The sequence below is a fragment of the Peromyscus californicus genome, unplaced genomic scaffold, assembly GCF_007827085.1.
Source record: "Peromyscus californicus insignis strain IS unplaced genomic scaffold, ASM782708v3 Scaffold_23__1_contigs__length_62951481, whole genome shotgun sequence".
NCBI classification, from domain to species: Eukaryota; Metazoa; Chordata; class Mammalia; order Rodentia; family Cricetidae; genus Peromyscus; species Peromyscus californicus.
Genome location: NW_026294534.1, coordinates 23,701,246 through 23,724,734, shown reverse-complemented (window position 1 = coordinate 23,724,734; position 23,489 = coordinate 23,701,246). Strand labels below are relative to the sequence as shown.

General features: G+C 39.5%; 1 protein-coding gene across 16 annotated transcripts in view; it reads left to right on the top strand.

Annotated features, from left to right (window-relative positions):
* The window catches only part of Nrg1 (neuregulin 1), a 201,326-nt gene that overhangs the window by 150,034 nt on the left and 27,803 nt on the right, over nt 1–23,489 (top strand). For 15 of the 16 annotated variants that reach the window (XM_052751965.1, XM_052751964.1, XM_052751963.1 and 12 more), the window contains one exon: nt 16,247–16,376. In XM_052751965.1, the coding sequence (XP_052607925.1) occupies nt 16,247–16,376 (130 nt within the window). Of the gene's footprint in view, nt 1–16,246; nt 16,377–23,489 lie in introns of those variants that run through there. The other variant, XM_052751970.1, reaches the window with a different exon arrangement.

Below are 23,489 nucleotides of genomic sequence, written 5' to 3'. Positions count from 1 at the left end.
AAAGAAATAACAGGGGCAATATTTTTTCTACTCTTGAAATGGTCACTAAATGAAAATTGAATTTTCTTAAAAGCGTTTTTAAAAGGAAGATGTGGATAATTTGATTGGAGGCTGAATAGAATCCATTATAACATTCCAGCTGGTTGGTCACTTTCCTAATTTACACTCAGCTATTCAGGATCAGTTAAAGAAAGCTTAACGGAAAAACATGGCTATTCTATCCTGAAACAGCAGAGTACTAGATAATGGGAGCCGAGCAGTTGCTCAGAGTTAAGACTAAAATAGCATGAGTTTGACTAACATTAGCCTCCTGCTTTCTACTCAGAATGTGAGACCTAGAAGTAATATACTTTAAGTCTTGTACTCTAAAAATATGGTTTGCAAACAGAGGGAATGTTAAATGAGTATCACTGGCTGGAAGGTGGAAGAATGTGATCTCCATAAACATGGGGGAAAAAGAGCCACACTTTTTCTTTTGTTTGCTTGTTTTTACTACAAGGTCACAGATGTAGTTATGAAATAACTATCCTGAGCCAGAATGCGTTAATGGATACATTATGAGCCTTGGCATCAATTGCCTTGGACGGAATTCATCTTGTGTTGTTGTTTGTTTGTTTCTACTTGTTTTGTTTGGTTTGAGATGAGGCCCTACTCTGGAGTGCAAACTGGCCTTGGACACACTCTAGAGTACAATCTGACCTCAAACTTAAAAACATACTACCTCTGCCTCCTGAGTACTGGGATTCCATGTGTGTACCATCATATCCTGCTGGAGTTCTTTTTTTTTTTTTTTTTTTAAATGCTGAGAACAGCCTAATAGCATCTAACTTCCTTCAGCCTCCATTTCTTCAGCTGTGAAAAATCAAGGAACATTCTTTATTTTATGGTTTATTGTGAGGATTTGTTATTTAAAATGCCACACTACCTGGCACAGAACAGTTATTAATGAGTCTCAGTTTTTGTCTTGGCGAAGAATGTTTATGGCATGACTCTACATCTGCATTTCATTTACATGTTTCTTCTACAGAAGGGAGTTGGGGGACCAGAAAGAGAACTAGAGCTGCACCTTCACAGTTTCTAGCTGACATTACCTACTGGTATGAGCAGGAGAGATGACCGTGGGAAGCCAATGTTACACCATAAAGTTAAGCCCCAGTGCAGGGCTATAAAAGTGTTTGTGCTATAGAAAGGAAAGCTTAAAACAAAATAAGATGGTCCAGAGTACTCAGTCACAAAGTATCGTCCCTCTTCACTTCCAATTTCATGTCACCTGTCCTTGACCTTGCTGCCAGGTTACCTTAATGCTAGTACATAGCAAATAGCATGCCCATTAAAACATGGGGCTCGTGAGCGTTGTTAAAGTGCTTTTGCTTGCCTCAGAATATAGTGTGTAGTTGCTTCTATCCTAGAAATGGAACTATTAGGAAGGAGTCATCCTATTTCTTCTGTATAAGAAAGGACAATGAAAGAGTTTGGAGTCACCAGAAAGTTGGCAGAACGTAGAACGCCTCACTTGAGTTTGGATGTCAGGTGACATGATGCACTGCTATAAAGAATGAATGTCCTGTGGATGTTTTCCTCCTAATTCTCTTCCAGAGCCTGTACTGACACTGCTTGTTGAGACTTTCTGTGCTTTGGAGAAACTATGTCCCAGGCAGCATATTTTCTAGACTCCGTTTGTAGCATGTGAAGGCATCAAGACATCTCTCTGGTATTCATTCTCCTGCAGCAGGAGAGTATCTGTCACAGGGTTGTAATGGCATCTGATCCAAATTCACACTGACCTTCCTTCACTGTAAAAGTAATTTCCATTTGGATGATATCCTTGGTGGAAATTGTAAAGAGTCTAATAGTAGCCTTTGACAGAATGGCAAACAGGATTATCTATCACTCTTAACTATCTTCAGCAAAAGACATTGGAAGTAATTGAGCACACCTTTGTCCATTTGGCAGCAACTGTGCCTGTTAATTCAGAATTTGAATATTTGTTAGTAATTAGTCTTTTTATAAGTTATGCCTGGTGAGTTACAAAGTGTGCATATAAATTCTTACCTTGTGTTAATAAAGGTCTATGTTGACCTTAGTAAGATGATCATTTGACCCCTGATGTCAACCGTGTTGTTCTTACCTCACCAAACCATCAAGCTAGCTAAGCATTGGAGCATGTTCTCTTTGTTACTTGAATCATAAAACATTCCTGGCCTGCCAGGGTAGCCGTGGTTAAGCCCTCAGTGTATTAACTCATGATAGCAACAGATTCCTTCTGTCTGGACCTCTGTTCTTGTGGTTCTGTGATCTAAGCACAATTGGAACTTTGTTCTGACCTCATGCAATGGCTAGTCACAGTTTCTTGTAAAATAGAAAATTTTATTGGCTTGGACATATCCCTTATCTTAAGAATTAGATCATCTGTGACTTCTTTCTCAGGGTCACTTGAATGGTCACCATTGTCGTCTAGCACTAGTCCACTATTCAGAGGCTCAATTCCTGCTCAAGCCTGTTTTTGTCCTTTGCATGTACTCGAGGTTACCTGTCTCTAGATTGACTCAGCCATGTCGACCACATTGCTAGTTCAGTGGATGAAATGTCATCAAACATTTTTAACTCCACAGCGACCCTTGCCGGTATGCTGCTGTTTAGTATGGCAGTTTCAACCTCCTATCAAGACTCGAAGTTGTGATTTTCCATAGACTGTAGCGGCTCCCCATCTGGCAGCATTCTGCAGGCTGTGTGTTCTTTCCACAGAGGAGAACAAGACAAAGGAAGAGTGGCTACCTCTGGGTATCAAAAAGCTCTTCTTATGGAAGGCTCTCTCTCCTGTGTGTCCCTAACCTTAGACGTGAAGAAGCTGACAGTCTGAATTGCCTTCCACCTTCTGACTTGAACTTGATGTTCACTGGTCTGTGTACTAAGAAGTGCCAGCGTTTCACACAGCCACACTTGTCTCTCACTTGTCTCCCCCGTGGCCAGCATCAGAGTGATTCTTGGTTTTATTTTCCCTCCCTCTTATTTATAAGAAAACTTTAAAATGTGCATGACCACATGTTCTGTAGGAGTCTCTGTGAGCATGCCAAATAAACCACCTAGGTTCCTATAGCTAAAACTTGTTTTCGATTAAATGATGAATTAATATTAACTGACTAGAAGTAAACAAAAAGTTCAGAAAACAAAACTTGGAAGCTCCTGGGATGTCTTGGTGTTTTCCTACTTTTAGGAAAATAAATTGTTCTGGAATGATGAGACATAGTTTAGGATAAGGTACCTCGCATCCTATTCCCCAAAGAATACATCATTCCTTCTACTAAATAAATAAATAAATAATCAGTTTTCAGACAGACAGTAGCAAACTATATGGAGTTTTTAAGGGAAAGCCATATTTAGGCAAGTACACTTACACACACACACACACACACACACACACACACACACACACACATACACACAAATGTATTCATACATAAAGGAGGGAATTAGTTTCCCCATACTTGAGTTACAAGCCCATGCACACTTGATAGTCTGATGACCTGTTCTAACGGAAAATGCTTTGAAAGAAGAAGGAAGGAAAGATGCTGTGAATTCTTTCAACACCTGTCTAGTAACATGGGTCTCTTTTCATCTCACTAACTCTTGGCACCGTGTGGCCTCTGTCGAACAGTGGATGAACTTCTCTCAGTTCTTCAGACCTTGAGAAGCAATCAGTTACAGCAGCAGCTGGTTTGTAACATCAGTCCTTAACTTACAAGGTAATGAGTCTCCTACCCATGGCAGATGTCCGTAAGAGACAACCACTTCCCTCTAGTTGAATATCCAACACCAAAGAGGTATGAAATGAAGGAAACTCTCCAGCTCTCTTAACAAAAAATGTGCTTCTTCAATTTTCTTTTTAAGAAGTAAGGATTCTTTTTTCTTTCTTGTTTTATTCTTTTTTTGAGACAGGGTTTTTCTGTGTAGCCCTGGCTGTCCTGGAACTCTCTCTGTAGACCAGGCTGGCCTTGAACTCAGAGATCTACTGGCCTCTGCTTCCCAAGTGCTATGGGCCAAACTGCCTCTTCCCCAGCAAAAGTAATGATTCTTAATGGAGGTGTCACATAGAAATCAGAATAGAGTCAAATCTAACTTCTTATGGACAATCTTACTTTCCTGTTAAGACTTTCTTTTGGTTTAGAAACGTCACCAGAGCCTACTGGTAGTATGTGCTTTTCTTTAGAGGGCTTCAAAGTATAAATTGCTCCCAAGTGCCCTGGGTATGGCAGTCACTGGTTACTGTGGTCTGGAACAGCCCTCAGACTGCACATTTCCCCACCCCCACCCCAAATGTAACACTGAACATACCAGGTTTTGCCAGGCCTATGTGACCTAAACAAGAAATTCAGATTCTACTAGATGTATTGCAAAGTCTTTTACAATGCTTTTCAATTAAGTGGCCAATTTGCACTGAACACACTCAACTTTTCCAAAACAGTTTGGGAACTAAGGAATGAATTGGCAAGTAAACAGCCCAGGGTTGATGCTGATTGCTTTGGATTCAGGTGGATTTGTAGAGCATGCTTCTCCTAGTATGCTGGACAGTCATGATCTCTGCTCAGCATTTCTTTCCTGGTCAGTGTTAGGGCATGATGCCCTTTAGAAATGAATAGGAAGAGCAAAGGTCTTTCTATCTACCCCCCACTAATGGTTTATGTCCTAAAAGAAAGGGACAATCTCAGCCCCTTAGAGTTACTACAGCTTTGGGAGTTGGAAGTTGTGTATTAGCCCAAGTAAATGGAGTGCTAACAGGAAAAAAAAACTAATAAATTATAACTAGAGACCAATATATAGACTCACATCCCTCTTTCTGGCATAACAGGGATGGAGCCAGGCAAATTGAGCCAGGCCTGACTTCTACCAACCCTTTAGAATGCGTTTCACCGTGGCCACTTTCAGTACTGCTTTTACCTGTAGAGTTTCCAGCCACTGGCTGCCGAGACTATGATGCTAAACATACAGATCTGGTTTTTCAAAAACAATGTATGAATTAGGAAAGGAGTGTGTTTATGTAGATTTCTCTGTGGGAGCCTAAAACTTCAGATATGCATCGAAGCCCCTGTGCCGTCGCTTGCTTCTCCACTCAACAGAGCTTAGTGCCCACAGTGGGAAAACAGGTGACTGATTTTGGGGGTGCAGGCCCCAAAAATGAAAGCATATACAGCATGTCCACTAATACAGATACACCCCTGCACACACAGTCTCGCAGCCATGGCCTATGTTTTACGGGCATTTTTTTCAGACGTGATGCATTCAGAGTCCGCTTATCGTTTTGTCCCTTCCCCTGAAACAATACAAGTATTACCTGTAACATTACCTTGCCATTGCTCTATCTGTAACCTTGTATCTTAAGAGAAACAAGACCTATTATTAACTAAATATGGGACCATCTAGTCCTTTGTTGAGGAGGTCTGGGGGACAGGACAAAGGAGAAATAGATTTTTTGAAGTGAAGCTTTGAAAACTATATTGTATATATTTTTTTCTTGAAACCTCCTATACAGGATGGTCACAGGTGAAATGTTGCTACCATCTTGAAATGGCTCCATTTCGATTTCCATGATGTTTGTTTATATAGATTTTATGCCAGGAGCCTGGATATTGTAGATACACATCTAATAGCACATCCTATTACAGGGTGAGGTGTTTTACTTCACTGATCACAAACCTACAAAGGAGGAACTCCTGGGAATTGTGGGGAAATGTGTAGCCTGATGTTAGCCAAGTGTGACAGAGTAGGACACATTGTTACTGCTCTATTCCTTCATAAGCGGCAACCTTTGGCCTTCTCGATGAAAATATGCCCAATGAAACAGAAATTGGCTGTTTATGTCCGCAGCTATCACACGAGTACAGAATTGCAGCTGTTTGGTTAACTGGCTTGTAGCAGTATATATTCAGTGTTTTAGGCATACTTTCTTTGTGCTAGAAGGACAAGTATTCGAATAAATATTATCCAGGATTCTTGCCTGAAACTACTATTGTCCCTAGAGATGTGTCTCGAAGTTAAACTACTTGGAGCATTATATCTGTCTTTCCAGAACCATTTTTGAGTTATTGGCTTGGTCCTCCTTGATACAAATCACAAAGCACTCAAGATTTAAAATACTCCTCAGAAGCAATTTTCTGTCATTGAAATGTTACTCTCTTAGCCATGTATGTAATGAGTGATATCAGGCCAACTATGATACTATCTTGTCTGGGGGGGTGGTATACATGTATATATGTAGGGATTGATCCCAGAGCCTCATGCACATTCCTCCTATACTCTACCACTGAGCTACAGCCCCCCTAGTACCATCTGTTCTTAATCAAGTCTTTTCTACTAATGGACAGATGGTAGCAGACATTTAAGTTTCACCAGTGGACATCAAATATTGGGAAAAATCCCACATGCCTTTGTCTACTAGCATGTGAGGCATTTCCTTCATGTGTAAAGAGTAAAGAGAAAATGCATTAGGCATTTGAATGGCTTAGCAAGAGGAGGAATACAAGTCAAAATATGAATGAATTCTGATATTTAGCTCCTGACTTTAACATATAAATACAAAAGGTATGTGTGAGACCTTTGGGTTATAGCCCCAACACCACAATAAATAACTGCAGAGTATTATTGTTTCCTGATTGACTTGTACCCTTCCCGGTCATTATCTTGCTCACTTGAATTCTTTCACACCCGGACCTTTGGAATGGCATTGTCGCTGACAGTCTCGTCTCTATTTTCTCCTCCCTCAACGATGATAGGGTAGATCATCAATTTTATTAATCATGACCTCACTCGGAGTCTCTCGGTCATCTGCATACTGGACATTAATTCCAGCCAGGAGTGTCAGGGTGTCTGTACTATGGATGCTTCGTTGTTTTATAGCTTCCTTCCCTTCAGGTCTTGGTTGTAACCTCTGTGCTAGCTACGGTGGACTTCTTTCACTGAACTCGGCACTGCCTTCTCACATCCACAGATGTGCTCTCTTATTTGTTTAACAGTGTTTTCTTCTCACATAGCCACAGGCCCTCATTGCTCCTAATACATCACCATATTCCTACCCTTTACGTATGTTATTAGATATTCATAGCGAATGGCGTAATTTATCCTTTTGACTAGAGTGAGTAGTTTATTTCAGTGGATTTTCTTGTTAACCAGGATTAGTTTTCCAACATATATGTTGTCAAGTAATGACTTTTTCTTCTCGTTTTCTATCAGGATTTTTTTTTTAATTCCTACCAATTGCATTGATTCAAATTCAAATGCATAAATATTGGTTAATAATAAGGATAGCCCTGATCTTACTTGTCCTTCTCAATAATGGAAACATCCTCCCTCCAAGAGTTACAGTGTTACACACAATTTAGGTTGTTGGCCCAAAGTAAATACTTTTACATGGTGCTGAGTATTACTTACCTTATAAAGAAAAAAAGTGTGTTTTGAAAAGATAAAATCAATTGTATTTTTTATATTAAAGGTACAATAAGCACATATTTAAAATCTACTCTATAGGGCTAGGATGTATCTCGGTGCTAAGAGTATCTGCCTTTCATGCATGACACCTTGAGTTCAACCACCAACACTGGAAATAGCTGTATCGTATAAAATTTGCATTTAAACATGGGTGTTGTAGTTAGGGTTTCTGTTGCTGCAGTGAAACACCATGACCAAAACAGGTTGGAGAGGAAAGGGTTTAATTTGGCTTACACTTCCACACTGTAGTCCATCACTAAAGGAAGTCAGAAGAGGAACTCAAACAGGGCAGGAACCTGGAGGCAGGAGCTGATGCAGAGGCCATGGAGGAGTGCTGTTTACTGGCTTGCTTTACACGGCTTGCTCAGCCTGCCTTCTTATAGAACCCAGGACTACCAGATGGGGATGGCACTGCCCACAATGGGCTGGGTCTTCCCCCATTGAGCACTAATTAAGAAAATGTCTTACAGCTGTATCTTATGGAGGCATTTTCTCAATTGAGACTCCTTTGTGTCTGATAACTCTAGCTTGTGTCAAGTTGACATCAGACATCTGATCATTTATTATATACATATTTATATTTTGGGAAGATAAGAAATATGCTGTTTTTAAACATATCCAGGAAACATCTTACACACACACAAATTGGTGGTAATGCTAAGTATTATTAGTTATTTAGATGGCGATTGGACCTTCTCTTATAAGCACATTTATAACAGTTTCTGGGAGCTAGTTTCCAAATGAGGTTCACACAGCTTAGTTGGCTGATGTCTCTTGATTCTTGTGTGCCTAATGTTGGATTTTTCTCTTCCTTCATTCTTTGCCTATCACTGTAGCTCTCCTCTTCCTACCTGCTTTTCTGCTCTTCAGGAATTCAGGTGGTCCATGCTGTAGAGTTCTATGCTGTGGGGTTTTCACTGGTCTTACCCAGCCATGGTAGCCTTGAGTGTGTCCCTTTGATCCAGCTCTTTTCCTGTTCTTTTTTACCTACATGAAAATGTTTGATTAAATTAAGATTAAAATTTCGAGGAGGAGAAGAATGCTTGACAGTTTTACAGAAATTGACTTACTTTAGTCATTAAATGCCTGTTCATTAGCTATTAAAATGAGTACATTGCTTTTATTTTTTGATATGTCATGATCTTTGTTTAAATGTGTTGAATATAAAGATGAACCTACCTCAGGGTTTCTCTCTTTGACCTTTCATCTGCTTTTGTTTCCAAACACATTTCAGAAGATGAATAAATTGGCCGCTGTCATTAAATGTCGAATGTTAATTCCAGCACTGGTTGAATAACTGAATCCTTGATCATTGCTGCAAGTTCACCTGTTTTTGTTTTGATTTGTTCTGTTGCTGCTAAAAATTTTGGCTAGCCTGGACAATGGGAGGATAATATTCCCTACATTGAATTTGGTTCCCTTCTCCATGAACCAAATTAATCATGGTAGAAAATGCAGAGTAAAGAAGGTGTACCTTCATCTTTTAGTGTGGCGAGATCTAGAAATAAACCAAAGTAAGCCAGTCAGATGGGCTGCTGATGTTGGCTTTGCAGCCAGTTAGTCTGAGACTGTACACCTTTAGAATGTATGCTAATGGGAAAAGGATCAGGGGACAGCCTGGACTTCTAAGGATGCAAAGCTTATACTCACAAGATTTCAGTGGTTTCTCAAAAATATATGGCAGAGTCATGTTTCTGGAATTGGTTTCCTAACTAAAAGCAAAACAAACAAACAAATGAAAACCCAAATCTATTGACTTTGCAAAGAAAGTATGCCTTTCCTGTTGTCATTTCTGGAAGCCAGTCACCCAGAGATACTCTCTGTTTCTTTGGAAAAGCTGTGACATCCTCTGAGACATTTGTGTCACTGAGATATCGTTGTCTAAGTTGTAGAATAACATGATTAGACTGTGTTGTGAATAAAATGTGCTGTCAGAGGAAAATGGCAACTTGTATATTTGAAAAATAACTTTGCCTACAATCTTATTTTTCTAAGGATAACACTGTCTAATAACACCAAGTAATTTGCTTAGCAACTGCTGGGAACTTAGAATGGGCTTTCTCTTCAGCTACAGATGACCTTGGTCTGTCTTCCGTGTGTGTGTGTGTGTGTGTGTGTGTGTGTGTGTAATTTTGTTTTATGAGGAAAAACATCCAAAGGTTACTTCTCATTCTGCGGAAAAGGAAGAAATACTGTTAGGGGCTTTTCAGGGCTTTTAAAGGAGAAAAGTATCTAAAAATCGTCTTAATGCCCCCCCTTCAACCCTAAAATAGGTTCACTGAAACAAAACACAAACTGTGCCTCATGATTTGTGTGACCTTGGGAAGCCAGCCTCCGTGTACATTTGTGAATTCTTAGCTGGGGTATTATTGTTAAATACTGAAGAGCCATCTACTCTTTTGAGAGGACTTATATCCTCTTTCAAAATACAGGATGCTATAAAATATACTAAGGTCCTTTCTGGTCCTTCCATGCTATGTGAGTTTAAATGGTACCCAAACACACATCCAGAAGTTAAGCTAGTTAATCTCCACTGGATTTTTTTGTGTCAACTTGTTCTTTAGATAAATAGCCACCTTGTAGAGTGTCTGCAAACTTTTAAATTTCCCTAGTTTATGAAGTAAGCTTTGAGTCCATGTAGTGAGTTAATGAAGTCTACTGTTGAAACTTCTGGTTCCATTTTCTATGGTCTCATGAAGTTTTCTTTTCTAACACTATTGTCTTTTCTCCTCTTTCCTCGCTCTCCTCTCTTCCTCCTCTCCTCTCCTCTCCTCTCCTCTCCTCTCCTCTCCTCTCCTCTCCTCTCCTCTCCTCTCCTCTCCTCTCCTCTCCTCTCCTCTCCTCTCCTCTCCTCTCCTCTCCTCTCCTCTCCTCTCCTCTCCTCTCCTCTCCTCATTGTAGCTTCTCTTTTCTCCTGTGTTGGCCTGCCTTGTCTTTTTCAGGGCTGAGGATAGAACCCAGGGCTTTGCACATTCTAGGCAAAGACTGTACCAGTGAACAATGCTTGCTTCTCTGCTCTCTTGTGGCTTCTTTAGCAAAGCTCAGTGAAGGAGCAGTCACACACATGGTCAACATAAGAGCAAGTGAGTCATAACCGATCTGTGTTTTGTCCATGCATACAGTCTTACAGCCTTTGAATTTTTAGATCTAGCAGCTTTAGTTATGACTATTACTTGTGTATGGCAACACAATTGCCAGGAAAGGTTATTTTTCAAATATACAAGTTGCTGTTTTTCCCTGACAGCACATTTTATTCTCGAGACAGTCTAATCATGTTATTCTACAACTGCTTAGACTATGTCTCAGTGACACAAATATCTTGGAGGATGTCACAGCTTTTCCAAGGAAAGGAGAGTGTCTTTGGCTGGGCAGTTACAACAGCAAAGCTACAGTCTTTTTACAAAGCCAATAGTCTTTTCTTAGGAAGCCAGTCCAGCCCTACCCAGCACCAATTTGTTTAAGCTGGAGCTCTCAGGAGCTGGGTGTCCTTTCAGGTGCGTTATGGCCTCTGCTGATCTCCCAGATCCAAGAGTGTCTCTTATCTCCTCCAGGAAATTTTCTCCTTTGCAAGGACCTATATGCTATTCAGCAAAGGATTGAATTACTATGTCGGAAAAAAAAATTGCCAACCCAGAATGACAGTGCTTCTGTGGTTCCGGTGTGGCTCTGGCTTTTCCTGTAGAGAGCTAATGACTGCTCTCACCATCCCCTTACTGTAGAGGGAAGCCACATGGGCAGGGCAGCAGATCTCTTCCTGTTTGGCTTCTGGTCCAGAGTGCTTCACCCTGGAGAGTCGTCTAAGCAGTTTTCAGCAGTACAGAGTGCTTCCAGCAGAGGAGACTGATAGCATTCTGGACAAGGATAATAATTTGAAGGGGTTTGGACTTAAAAACAAACAAATAACAACAACAAAAATAGCAGGATATGGAAGATCAGGAAAGCATGCAGATTTCTAAATACATAAGCGTTGAAGATACAGGTAAGGTTCAAAACTTTCATTTTGTAGTTTGCCTACTTTGTATAGGAATTTTTTTTAAAAAAAGGCTTTATATGTTTTTTTGAGAAAAACTTCATGCTCACTTAATTTTCCACAAGTGAACCAGTAAAAAGTGTCTTGAACACACTGTCACTCAGGAAGGACAGAGCTTCGTGATGTGGCTGCTCTCGAGTATGCATTGTTACTCCACTTGACTTCTGCTACTTGTTCAAGGAAGCTGGCCTGACATTTTCCCAGAGGTGTGCACAGTCCTAATCCATTAGTGGTGTCCTTCTGCTTTACTGACGAGGAAAACAGTGTTTAAAACCAAGGAGAGAAGGAACCATCTGCCCAGCATTACTTTTGCTTTATCTTGAGCTACTCTGCAGAAAAATGTGTATGCTTCCAAGTAAAAAATTCTTAGTAAGGAGTAGAAAACACCAAATTGTTATTCAGATGTTGATCAGTGTGCTCACAAAAGTATGTGGTAGTGTAATGCTCAAAACTTACGTTACAAATTAGAGCTGTTTTGTGTTTCCTATCATGTGGACTTTATACTACTATAAAGCTCGGGCCATGACACTTACCTATAATCCCAGCCACTCATAAGGCTGAGGATCCAGAATTCTAGGTTAACCTGGGCAATGTAATGCAACCTTGTCTTAAAGGAAAACAAAATAGTTTATAGTATTTAAATGGTTATACTAATTTATGATAGTGTAAGTGTATTTACTTTTTATAATGTGGAACTTCAGGCAGGAACAAGACAGAATTGTGTAAATACTGAATGTAGAAAATAATCATATTGAAAAGTGATTCAGTTTTTATTCTTGACTCATTCAGCAGTTTTATTATGTAAAACAAATTAATGGGTTGGTTCTGAATTCTTGGCAAACAGTTACAATAGAGTAGGCTGTCTGTGTTTACTGAATGCCTTACAGTTATTCATTGACTTCTACTGCAAACTAAGCCCTCTCCCGTCACATTCCCTAAGAAACTATGGAATTCCAGTGCGGACAGAAAGTATGTTTTGCTTTTCTTTGTCCAGTGTTTATGCACCAGTGACGGGCCAGTGACACCCATCTGGGAGCAGTGCTACAACAGAAAAAAAATCTGGTAGCAAACTTCGTAACAGCCCCTCCATCTTGCTTTTGCTGCTGAGTTTAACTGAACAGCCCTCTGGGTACAAGTCTGCCAATCACTGACACGGTTGAGGCCTGGGCTCGATGCTTCTCCACATTATTAGTGGCACTATTCATTGCTCAGCAGCTTACCTAAATAGTTTCCTTTCAAGGGACGCTGGCGATGGTTACCTTCAGTTATGACCATTACCTGTACATGTGATGGGCGGGCGGTAAGGGATGAAAGGACGGATTCAGAAAAGAAGGGGAAGGAGAGAAGAAAGGAATCAAAGGAATCTTACCATATAGACAAGGACTTCTTTTCTCCTAGCCCTTAAATACTGGTTTTGGTTTCCGAATCCTATTATTAAGGCAGAGAAATGTCCCCTTCCTTGGCAATGATCAGTATCCTTGACTTACATTGCCATAACCAATATAGTCTCTGGCAGTGCGTTACTACCTTATTTATACTTTTTCTCCTTGTATATTATTTGCTAACTCACCACGGAAAGTGCATTTGGGTTGAAGCATTCATAGACACAGTCAACATAAGAAGCACCAAGCCCTACTTATCCATGTGGGTTTGTTCAGACAGTCTCATTCTGTAGCTCAAATTGGTCTTCAATTCCAATTCTTACCATTTCATCTGCCCTACTGCTGTGATTAGAGGTGTGCATGGGATAGCCCAGCCAGTTTTGTTCTTAGTTGTCATTCATAACACTAAGTAAAAGCTAACACCTGCATTATGAGAAACTGTTCACAAAGTGGAAGTCTGTGGGTATAATCAGCACTGAGTGGAATCTAGCTCACCTCTGCACAGAACATCATTGGTGTATTGAAATACATTATCCCTATGGTCCTTAGCATTTCCTCCTAGCTCCCTCAAAAAGAAGGCTGTTCATGTGACTTTGTGTGTAAGTCCTGTTCTGTCTGTTTCATTGTTTTGGGAGCAGCATTACCAAATGGCATGTGACCTAGCAATATGCATGTAGAAGCCAAAGGGCCAGGCTAGCACTATGAAATGAATAGACTGACAGCATATCGTTTTTCAACCAAGAAGAAGAGAAAAGGTGGCAAAAATCCAGAGTGTGCATAGCGCCGTCTCTCTGGCAAGCTCTTCTGACAACTGCCGCTTATTCTAGAGTTTGGCCCTTGCTTCAGAGAGGCTGTATCCAGTCAGTTCACACTGCGCATCACTTGGGATTTAATTGCTGCTTTACAATTCATGATGTTTTCAATGCTGCCTGTGGATAAAAGCGTTAAGCACAATAGCCACGACTGTGAGATAGCTGTTACCTCATTTCCAGCAATTAGCTTCTATCAAATGTCTCATTACTACCTTTAAGTAATGATCTAAGAATTTTGCCAGTGGAATGTGTCAGGGCTGGATACTTTGGGACAATATTAGAAAAGAAAAATCACTTCAGGGAGAAATATTTTTAAGAGTCAAAAGGTACTCTGCTTTTTTGTTGTTTTTAATGCGCATTTATTAATCTTAGTTATTTTGATAATCCCACAAGATCAGCAAGTCCAAGGAATAAGGGTGGTATATCTGTCTTTGGATTGTATCATGGCCTATTTTTATTGTTCATTTATAATTTATGTATAATTATGTCCATTTGTGGAGGTTGTTGGTTTTGGTTTTAGTAATTTCCATAGGATTTATTCTGAAAGAGCCTTCCAAGCAGGCTACTAAAATGGACAGAGGACATCCTTAGCCACATGTTAGGGACTCAGACACCACTGGGGACTGCTCGTGGGTCAGCACCTTTGTGCAGGAAAGTGTGGTGACAACTCAGTGGGGGTGGTTATATACACTTATTGCTGTGTGGGGGCAGGAAGGACACCCAACCCAATTTGTTAATAAGTGAAATGCTGTCAGCACCTGAGTTAAAGCAGCCTTCTCATCAGTTAAAAGCAGTTGCCATGGATTAAAAATTAACACATGTTCACGAACCATTTTTTGCATGAAGACATATTGTTTGGTTAAAAGGATATGCTGTGTGTCATATAGAAATGTTCTCTGCCATGATTTTATGAACCAAATTACATTACCCTCATTGTAATAAAGATTCTGTTAACATAGCTGATAGTAAGTGGGTAATCACCAAGCTTAGGTTTGTAGACTTCTAAAGGATACATTTAGTGACATTATGAAAAAGGCCTTTTATTGAAGTAAGTAAAAACTTGACTTAGGCCAGAAATGATGTAGCTCAATGCTAGAACACCTACTTACCATGTGGATGTCCCTGGCTTAATGCTCCACACCACAAAAATTAGTCAGTTGTCCCAATTCCTAATTATCCACAGTAATGATATGAGTAGCAGTACAAATCATTTAAGTCCTCAGATTTCTAAGGTTAAACATTTCCTTTCGGTGTTACAGGTGGAAGCCAGGAAATCCTAGCAAATGCCACACCATGGAACTGTGCTTCCAGCCCCTTTGTCAAGTTGTTGTTGTTGTTGTTTTTAAATACTGATTGCTAAATAAGAAAATAGCAATTTTTCCCACTCACCCACTAATTCTTTACCGAGAATGCATATAATCTCTAAACATTTTCTGTGGTTGGCATCACCCCTGTTTTCTGAATGAGAAATTTAGGAGAGTCAGGACTAAAGATGTCTAGAAGGGATTTGAATGAGATCACTCTTCCAAGTTCAAGTGGTTTTGATTCTCCTTTATTCTTCTTTCTAAAAGTTGTGGTCCCCAGTGTGCTGTACGCAGGAGAGCAGGAAAGAAGAAAGGGTATGGGAAATCAGAAACTGAGTAATCAAGATGTTGACAATTCTGGTCTGGAAGAATGAAAATAAATGAGTAGAAGAAATTTGGTTTAAAATAATAACAAAATGTGATTTGGAAACAAATGAAAAATCAAAGTGGAATAAAATGGGAAAAACCATACATGGTGGGTCAAGTCAGTGTTCAGAGGAGTATTGACCCACACAAGTAATAAACTAGAAGTGATAAGAGACAAGGGATTTAAAAATCTATGAGAATAAGTCAGTAGATAAGATAAAAATTTCATCTCAAAATAGATTTTCTTCATGAAAAAGTAGAATCTTGACTGACTTGATGCTTCCTGTCCTGATTGATATCAGTGGTGAAAACTGTTTGACACTAAGCCCTGCCACATTGTTCACAGTCATGGGAAGGAGGAGAGGCCCTGATGCTAAATGTCCTTGAGCTGCAGGACGGGGTACTTGGTTTCATTTTAGTGTAAGTACTCAGTGGTCCAGCTGTCATTTTCAGTTTTACTTCCATAAGACTGTCAGGCTGGAGAAGTAAATGTCAAGTGACCATATGAAGATCTGATAAACCAAAGGATGACTTGTTTCTAGCCTCGGTTCCAAATAGATGAATCTTACAGCAGGTTGTACATTACTAGAGATATCCAACTGTCTGTTTCTTCCGAAGCATGTTGGCAATCAGATACGTGGTTTTCAGTTGTCTAAAATGCACAGTTCATTCTAAAATGAACATATACATAAAGTATAATGGCCAAAATAAGTGATTGTATCAGTTATTGTTATTAGAAATTCCTGTTGTTGGTGGGATCTGATACCATCACATTTGAGCCTTGCTAGAGATGGAATCTTATTTCATCACAATGGCGGTTCTCTTTACAGAACAAAGTGTCCAACTTTCCTCTTCTTTTTTCCCCCCATCCAGCCACGTCTACATCCACAACGGGGACCAGCCATCTTGTGAAGTGTGCGGAGAAGGAGAAAACTTTCTGTGTGAATGGTGGCGAGTGCTTCATGGTGAAAGACCTGTCAAACCCTTCGAGATACTTGTGCAAGTAAGAGATGAATTCCTCTCTGTGGCTTATCTCCACAACTGCTTATTCCAGATGATTCTGTGTTGTGATTTGCTCCATTGCTTCTTCTCCCCACTTGGTTGCAACCTGTTTGAATAAAGCCGATTTATTTGTGGAGGGTTGTGGAAAATTTACATCATCTGCCATCGTCTCTGTCATGTCCAGAACTGGTTTTATTCTTTTCCGTGTTTGTGGGTATTGTTGATCTCCAGTTGTTGTTGGGTTTTTGTTTTGTTTTATTTTTGTTTTGAGTTTTTTTTTTAATATGTCTAATGTTGCTTTCCTCATGGTTTTCATTAATAACTGCTGAAAGAAATGTACACATATTGTAGAGGGCTATAACATTGGATCCATACTTCTTTACTCATGTATAAATTGAGCTGTGAGGTAACATTTGTCTCTTATCCCAGTGCTTACCTGCAAAGTGAACAGGTCAAATACAGGAAGCAGGTCAAATACAGGAAGCAGGAGGCAGAATGTCATGATGATGTTATTGCCCCATAATTATTTCTCAAAACTCTCTAAGTTGATATTTCTCCTTATTAAAAACAAACAAGGTGTATGTGTTCAGAAGTACATTTGGTGTGTTGTAGCACCATTGTCATAAAAAAAAAGCAGGATTTGGTCTGTGCTACTTATAGACATGTCTAGATTGTCCTTTTCCTTCCAATGACCCAGAGCACATTTAAGAAAGTATCAGATTAAGCTGGGCAATGGTGGCACACACCTTTAATCCCAGCACTCTGGAGGCAGAGAGATGTGGCTCTGAGTTCAAGGCCAGCCTGGTCAACAGAGCAAGTTCCAGGACAGCCTAGACTATTCAGAGAAACCTTGTCTTGAAAAACAAAAACCAAAAAAACCAGCAACAAAAAGAAGTATCAAATTTATATTCTCTCACCAGCAACATAAAACAGGATGAGGTTTTTTTTTTTTTGGGGGGGGTACAACAAATATTTAAACTTTATAGTAAAATGTCAATAGGATGATTAAAACGCATGTTTATTTTGTCATTCATTTTAACTCTGTTGATATTTGTTCTGTATTGGTTATATGGACTCATAATTTGACATGGATGAAAGATCTTACGCTGGGGCGCTAGCACAGTTGACAGAATGCCTTCCTAGCATGCACAAAGCCCCCAGTTGCATGTAAACTGGATGTGGAGGTTGGCAGCACATGCCTTTCCCAGCACTAGGGAGAAAACAGGCAGGATCAGAAGTTCAGGGCATTCTTCTTCCTAAGCTTTGTAGTGAGCTCCAAGGCAGCCTGGGAAATGTGAGACCTTCTTTTAAAAAATACAAGACAGCAGGCTCCTTGAGTGGTAGTGGTGCCAAGAGAGCACACCTTGTGGAGAATGTGTAGTTGGCTTTATCAGTGGAGACCATTCACAAAAGCAAATCATGCCTTAGAGCGAAGCATAGACTTCTAAGCTCAGGTCCTCAGCTGCAAGAGGTTTTATGGAGGAGACTCATTAAGTTTTTAAAGCAAGATAAAGTAGTCAAGTATAAAGAAAACCAAATCATTTCATGTGCATATGACACCCCACTGTATATTATTTAAGTTACTCTTAAAGTTAAGATTAGTTTTAATCATAAAAATTACTCATTTGTGTTTACTTGTGCAGCCAGTTTTCAGTTTTAGCCTTCAATTCTGCTGAATTGCTATAAAAAGAGCACAAGATACGACCCCCCCCCCCCCCATATTTATCATGGCAAACGAGATGAGCATATTTTATAGCCTCCTATAAGACCTTCTTTTATCACATGCAAAATACCAGATGTAAAGAATTACAACCTGTAAGATGTGAAGTTCACTTATTATACTGGGAAACCTTGTGATTTTCCTCTGTTCTTAGGCATAAAATATCATTGTGTCTTAATAGATCTCCTTGAAAGAAAACATTTAAATTTTATTTCCTGAAATTTTCCCGTTTTTAAACAATTCTCCCCCCCACACCCCATTATCTATGTTTTTTTCGTTTTTACCTCTCTAGAAAAGCATCTAAGACCACTATATTTTAATCACAATGATGAAATGTGATCATTCTTTATCATAGCCTTCGTAAAGATTTACAAGCTGCATGAGTACATACGATAGTTTCTGAATACCTCTAAGGAACCAGAGCAGTTATTTTCCACATATTAATTTCACGTATTCTGCAGCCCTCCCACATCCTACACAAAACACACAACCACATGAGTGCTGTTCATCTGTTCCATTTTGGTACCGTGCCAACAGCTGTGAGTTTTCTTCACCCACACAGTTTCTCTTTAAATTTTAAGTACTACCCAGGAAAAAAAAAAAGTACTTCCTTTTTTTTTGTGACTCTTGAAGTGAAAAGTTTGTTATATCTCTAGTAATTATCGAATAAGCAAACCGAGAACAACTGTCTGGTGAATCAGTCTTGTCTCCCAGTTCTTAGAAAATTACCTTTCCTTTTATTTTCCTTTCCTTCCTCCTGTTTTGTTATAGCTAGAATGTTTTTTAAAAGATTTTTATTATTACCCTCCCTTTAGAAAGAAAATCTCTAGTTTTAGGCCTCACCCGTTTTTAGAGTGTAACTTGATTGATGCATCTAAGTAATTCAGTGCCTTCAATTAAGAATTGGAGTATATCTGGCACACAAAATAGACCCAGCTTTGTAAAGTGAAAAACTTTCTCTGATCGAGAAAACCATCTTCTGTTAAAAACATCCATAAACAATAAAATTAATAACAACTCAGAATTTAAACACAGTCACATAATATGCCGTGTCCTGTGATGATATATGATTCACTAAAGCACATGAATAAAAATAGAAAGCATAAAAATGTTTCATCGGCTCATCGACGTCCTGTCTATGAAGGCAGTTCATAGTTTCCATATGGTCCATCTGCCTAGTGCGAAAACACGGCTGAAGCGTGAGCCGTGTTATCCACAGTCAACTTCATCCTTGACCAAAGACATGACTCAAAAACAGCACAAGCATAGAAGTCTCCAAGGTGTCTCTCTGGCCACCTATACCACTGCTGTCTTCTTGGGAGTTGAACTGGATTTTACAGGCAATCTCTTTTGCCCCTCTGCTTAGAACAAGGTGTTCCAAATGGATTAGCCATAATGCAGTTAAATAGTTCTCAGAGGAGAGTGTTGATGGTTCCTTGGACTTGCCCACGGGGACGAAATGGGGATTTGAGCACTGGTTCTCATCTTTTATATTACCTTTCTCTCCACAGTAATTTAAAATTTATCCAAGAGAAGGAATTAGTTACTATTCCAGATCATATGAAGAGGGGAAGGAACCATTCCAGTTTCTGTCCTCTGATGCTCTGACATCATGTGGCTCAAAGCAACAAGATCCTTTGAACATGACATTGTCCAGATTCTTTCTTTCCCTTCCCTTATGTCTGCTGCTCTGAGCAGTTCAGTTGAGAACTGATTTGGAAGATGTGAATGGGATGTTTTTTAATCTAAAAATTATTTTTACAACAGACAGTGCTTATAAATGTGATATATTGCCCAGTGGACAGATATAGGCTTACAGTGAGGGATTTGGATTTTTAACCACCAGTTTTGGTAAGCAGTCTTGTGTCCTTCCCGTTTCAACCCTCTGGAAAATATCTTCATTTATAACATAGCATTACTATGTTCTCCAAAAATTTTTCCCAGGGAATCAGAACAATTAAATGAGTGCATTTCTGCTAAAGTACTTTTAACTCCAGCAGGACTTTTTTTTCTCCTCTAATAATAAAAAGTAAATAGTACTATTCTCTCTGTAGACATTGAAAAAATATGGTGGTGTTATCCTGTTTAAAACCCAAGTTTTCTTTTTATTTAAAAGTGTTTATATTTCTTTTATGAAGCCACCAGCTAGCTTTGTAACTTTTCATAGGATGGTTTATTTATATATCTGATCACCAATAATAATAAGTATTTTATTTAAAAAAAATTCAAAATTAAAACTCAGAAATCAATCTATACTTAAAAGGTAGAGTTTCCTTCAAACACTATGTCTTGTGATTTTTGGATAATCAATGCTAATATACTATGTAGATCATGCTACATTATGTATTGTTAAAAGGTACATCATTATATAAATAAGACTGTCGGAGATAAAGTCACAATAATAGGCTACTATAACTTAAATTCAGTAAAGGAAATGTTAATATTTGCTTGTTGAGCAGCTGTATGCTAGACCCTTTTGAAAACATTGATAAAACATAAGGCATAGTCTTTGGTCCCTAGAAGCTCACATATGTGAGGAAATGAAATCTCTAAGTAACTACACCATGCCAGTGCATGTGTTCCAAACAGCACAGTGCTGGCTTTTAAGGTAATTAAAATTTAAAGGGAAAGAAAGGACTAGAAATAGAGGAGCCTTTACAAACATAGCTATCAATTACAGAATCCTTCTAGTTTACTAGGCTTCCCTTGAAGATGTAGTAATCTTTCCCTTCCTTTATTTATTTTTATCACCATACAAAAATATTGTTTCATTATGGCATTTTTCAAACAATTTATTTCCGTCATTCCTCTTTCCTCCTCCACTCTCTTCTATTCTCCCACTCCAGGAGCATCCTTTCTTCTTTAGTATTACCTCTTGTTCCCATGTTCTCCTAGCTAGTTTTTTTTTTTAATAGCCTATACCCATCCTTATGCCTCCTTATATACGTACACACAAATACTAAAAGTTAGGATCTGAATATGAGAGCCAACATGGTATGGCATGCCTACCCAGAAGATCACCTCCATTCCAGGAAGTGAAACAACATAAAAACTGTTAGGTAGTACAGACAGTTGTGTGGTCTAAAGGCTGGAAAGGGAACTTGGGCTTTGGGATAGCTAGTCAAGGAGCCAGGGTAATTTTGGGAACCAGGAGAATAACACCATGAACGCAGGGATATGTTTAGCTACATACATTAGGGAAACCCAGGGACTAAGTAAGATTCAAAGAAAAAGTCACAGATACCAGCTAAGGCTGAAGTTGTACAAAATACTATCAGAGTCATAACAGTAGAGATGATGTTTGTCTACACTATTTATAAGCAAATGGGTTAATGTAAACAAGGATGATTAGAATTCATTTGGGTCATAAGAGCACTATAAATGCTCCTCTGATTCCAACCACAGAAGAGCTTTTTCATAGGGAACTTCTGTGTTCTTGGGTGCCATTACACTGATCAGAAACAGCGTTTCTGAGAGAAATTGATGGGACTCATAGGAATCTAGACACTGAGAGCTCTTCAGACAACCATGTGTTCAGTTTCTTTTGTGCATAGAACCCTACCACTCAGTATTTGTGAATGTATTCAGACATGGACTTCCTAGAGTAGATTGGAGAAAGTCTTGCAAGAACCAGTTTAGGTGCAGGTCTGTCTGGAACTGGAACATTGGCTAACCCCTCCACAAAGCTCACTTCCTTTCTCTTGCTTGCATCAGCTAGCAACCATGTGTGTTTTGAGTTCCCACGAGGCAGGCCTGGGTGCATGCTGAGCATCCAAGGCTGAACAGAACCACACTGACCTCTTCCTTTAGGAGACATAGGCCATTGAAAATAATACCCATGTTTCAAGCAATCAATTTAATAATCAATTATTGATGTACTGAGTGCCATGAAGACATTTAAGGAGCTAAGGGTATGTTTGGTGAGGACCTTAAGGAATGAAAGACAAAGGCTTTGTAGAAGGGACAGAAAATGTGAAGACATAGTCTGTCTTTAAAAAAAAAATGCACTGTTTTAAAAACATTTGTATTGAATAATTTAAAAGAAACCATTTAGATGCCTAATTATAAAATGGGTCTGTTAGCACAGAGAGAATGAGAAAGTGCCTCAGGGCCTCTATTCTGAAGTAAGAGTATCCCCCTGAGACAAAGACAGACCACAGATGAGTAGCCAGTATGTCATGTGTCAGTATAGCGTAGTAAGGTACAGGCTGCATTGGTTCCATGTCTATTGAAGTTGTTTGTCTTGACTTAAGGATGGATTCATGCTGGATAAACAAGGGTGAGGGTTTTAGTCTCCGGGTGAGCATTTCCCTAGAAGCTGTACAAACAGAGCCTTAGGTAAGGCCAGAGGTTCAGTCAAGGAGGGATATGTTTCTAAGCACTGCCACACCCACTGTTAGTAGGGAAACACAACGTTTGAGAGCCAGGACAATATAGGAGGGGTGTGTGTGTGTGTGTGTGTGTGTGTGTGTGTGTGTGTGTGTGTGTTTTCCTTAGTATTTACTCATGAGCCCTATGAGGCCACTCTATGTACTCTGTTATCTCATGGATTGGAAGCTAGTCCCAGGGTCATAATAAAAGAAGGGAAAGACCCATACCAGCTGAGCAGTGATGGAAGGTATATGCTAGATCTGAAAGAAACATCAGTGGAACATTGTCTATTTAGTGTTTTCTTTAATGATGTTAAGGAGGGCATTCTCTTGAGGAAGTGAATGGCTTTTGCAGATTGACATTGCAGAGAACACTAAAACACAAATTAGAAAACCATATATAAGCCTCAAGTAATTTCACGTAAAGGCTGATAACAGAATAAGATTCATCTGAGAAAAATGCAGACTAATAGTAACAATACATTTGGGAAAAAATAATCTACAATGCAGATACTCAGCCAGTGAGTAGGCGAGCTCTGGCCAGAATACCAAGCCAGCTACAGGGGTGAGAAAAGTCTGTGTTTGCAATGTGATACGGTAGAGAATCAGCCAAACAGTCTGAGAGCTGAATCCACGGGCAACTCAGGTTTCCAGAGTGACAGCGGGAGGTTCTGATACCGAGCACAAACTAGCCAGTGTTCCCCAGAATGAGTTTGTTGACATTTCCATGACTTGATATTTGTAAATATCAACACCAAGTAGGTACATTCAGGTGTTTTACAGTGTCAAGGAAATGCCACGGTTAGTACTGAAGAAGAAGAAGAAGAACAGGAAGACATGATATTCTTTCTAGCAGGGCATTTTAAAAACCTGGCCAAACATTTCGGCGTGGATTGAGGACTAAAGAGGGAGCACGTTGGCTGTTGGCTTTCTTCCTGCTAGTGTTCTCGAGGGACGAAGATGAAGACTGGAAACAAAGGAAGGAAGATGTCTCAAGATGGTTTACAAGTTGACTGTAATTGAT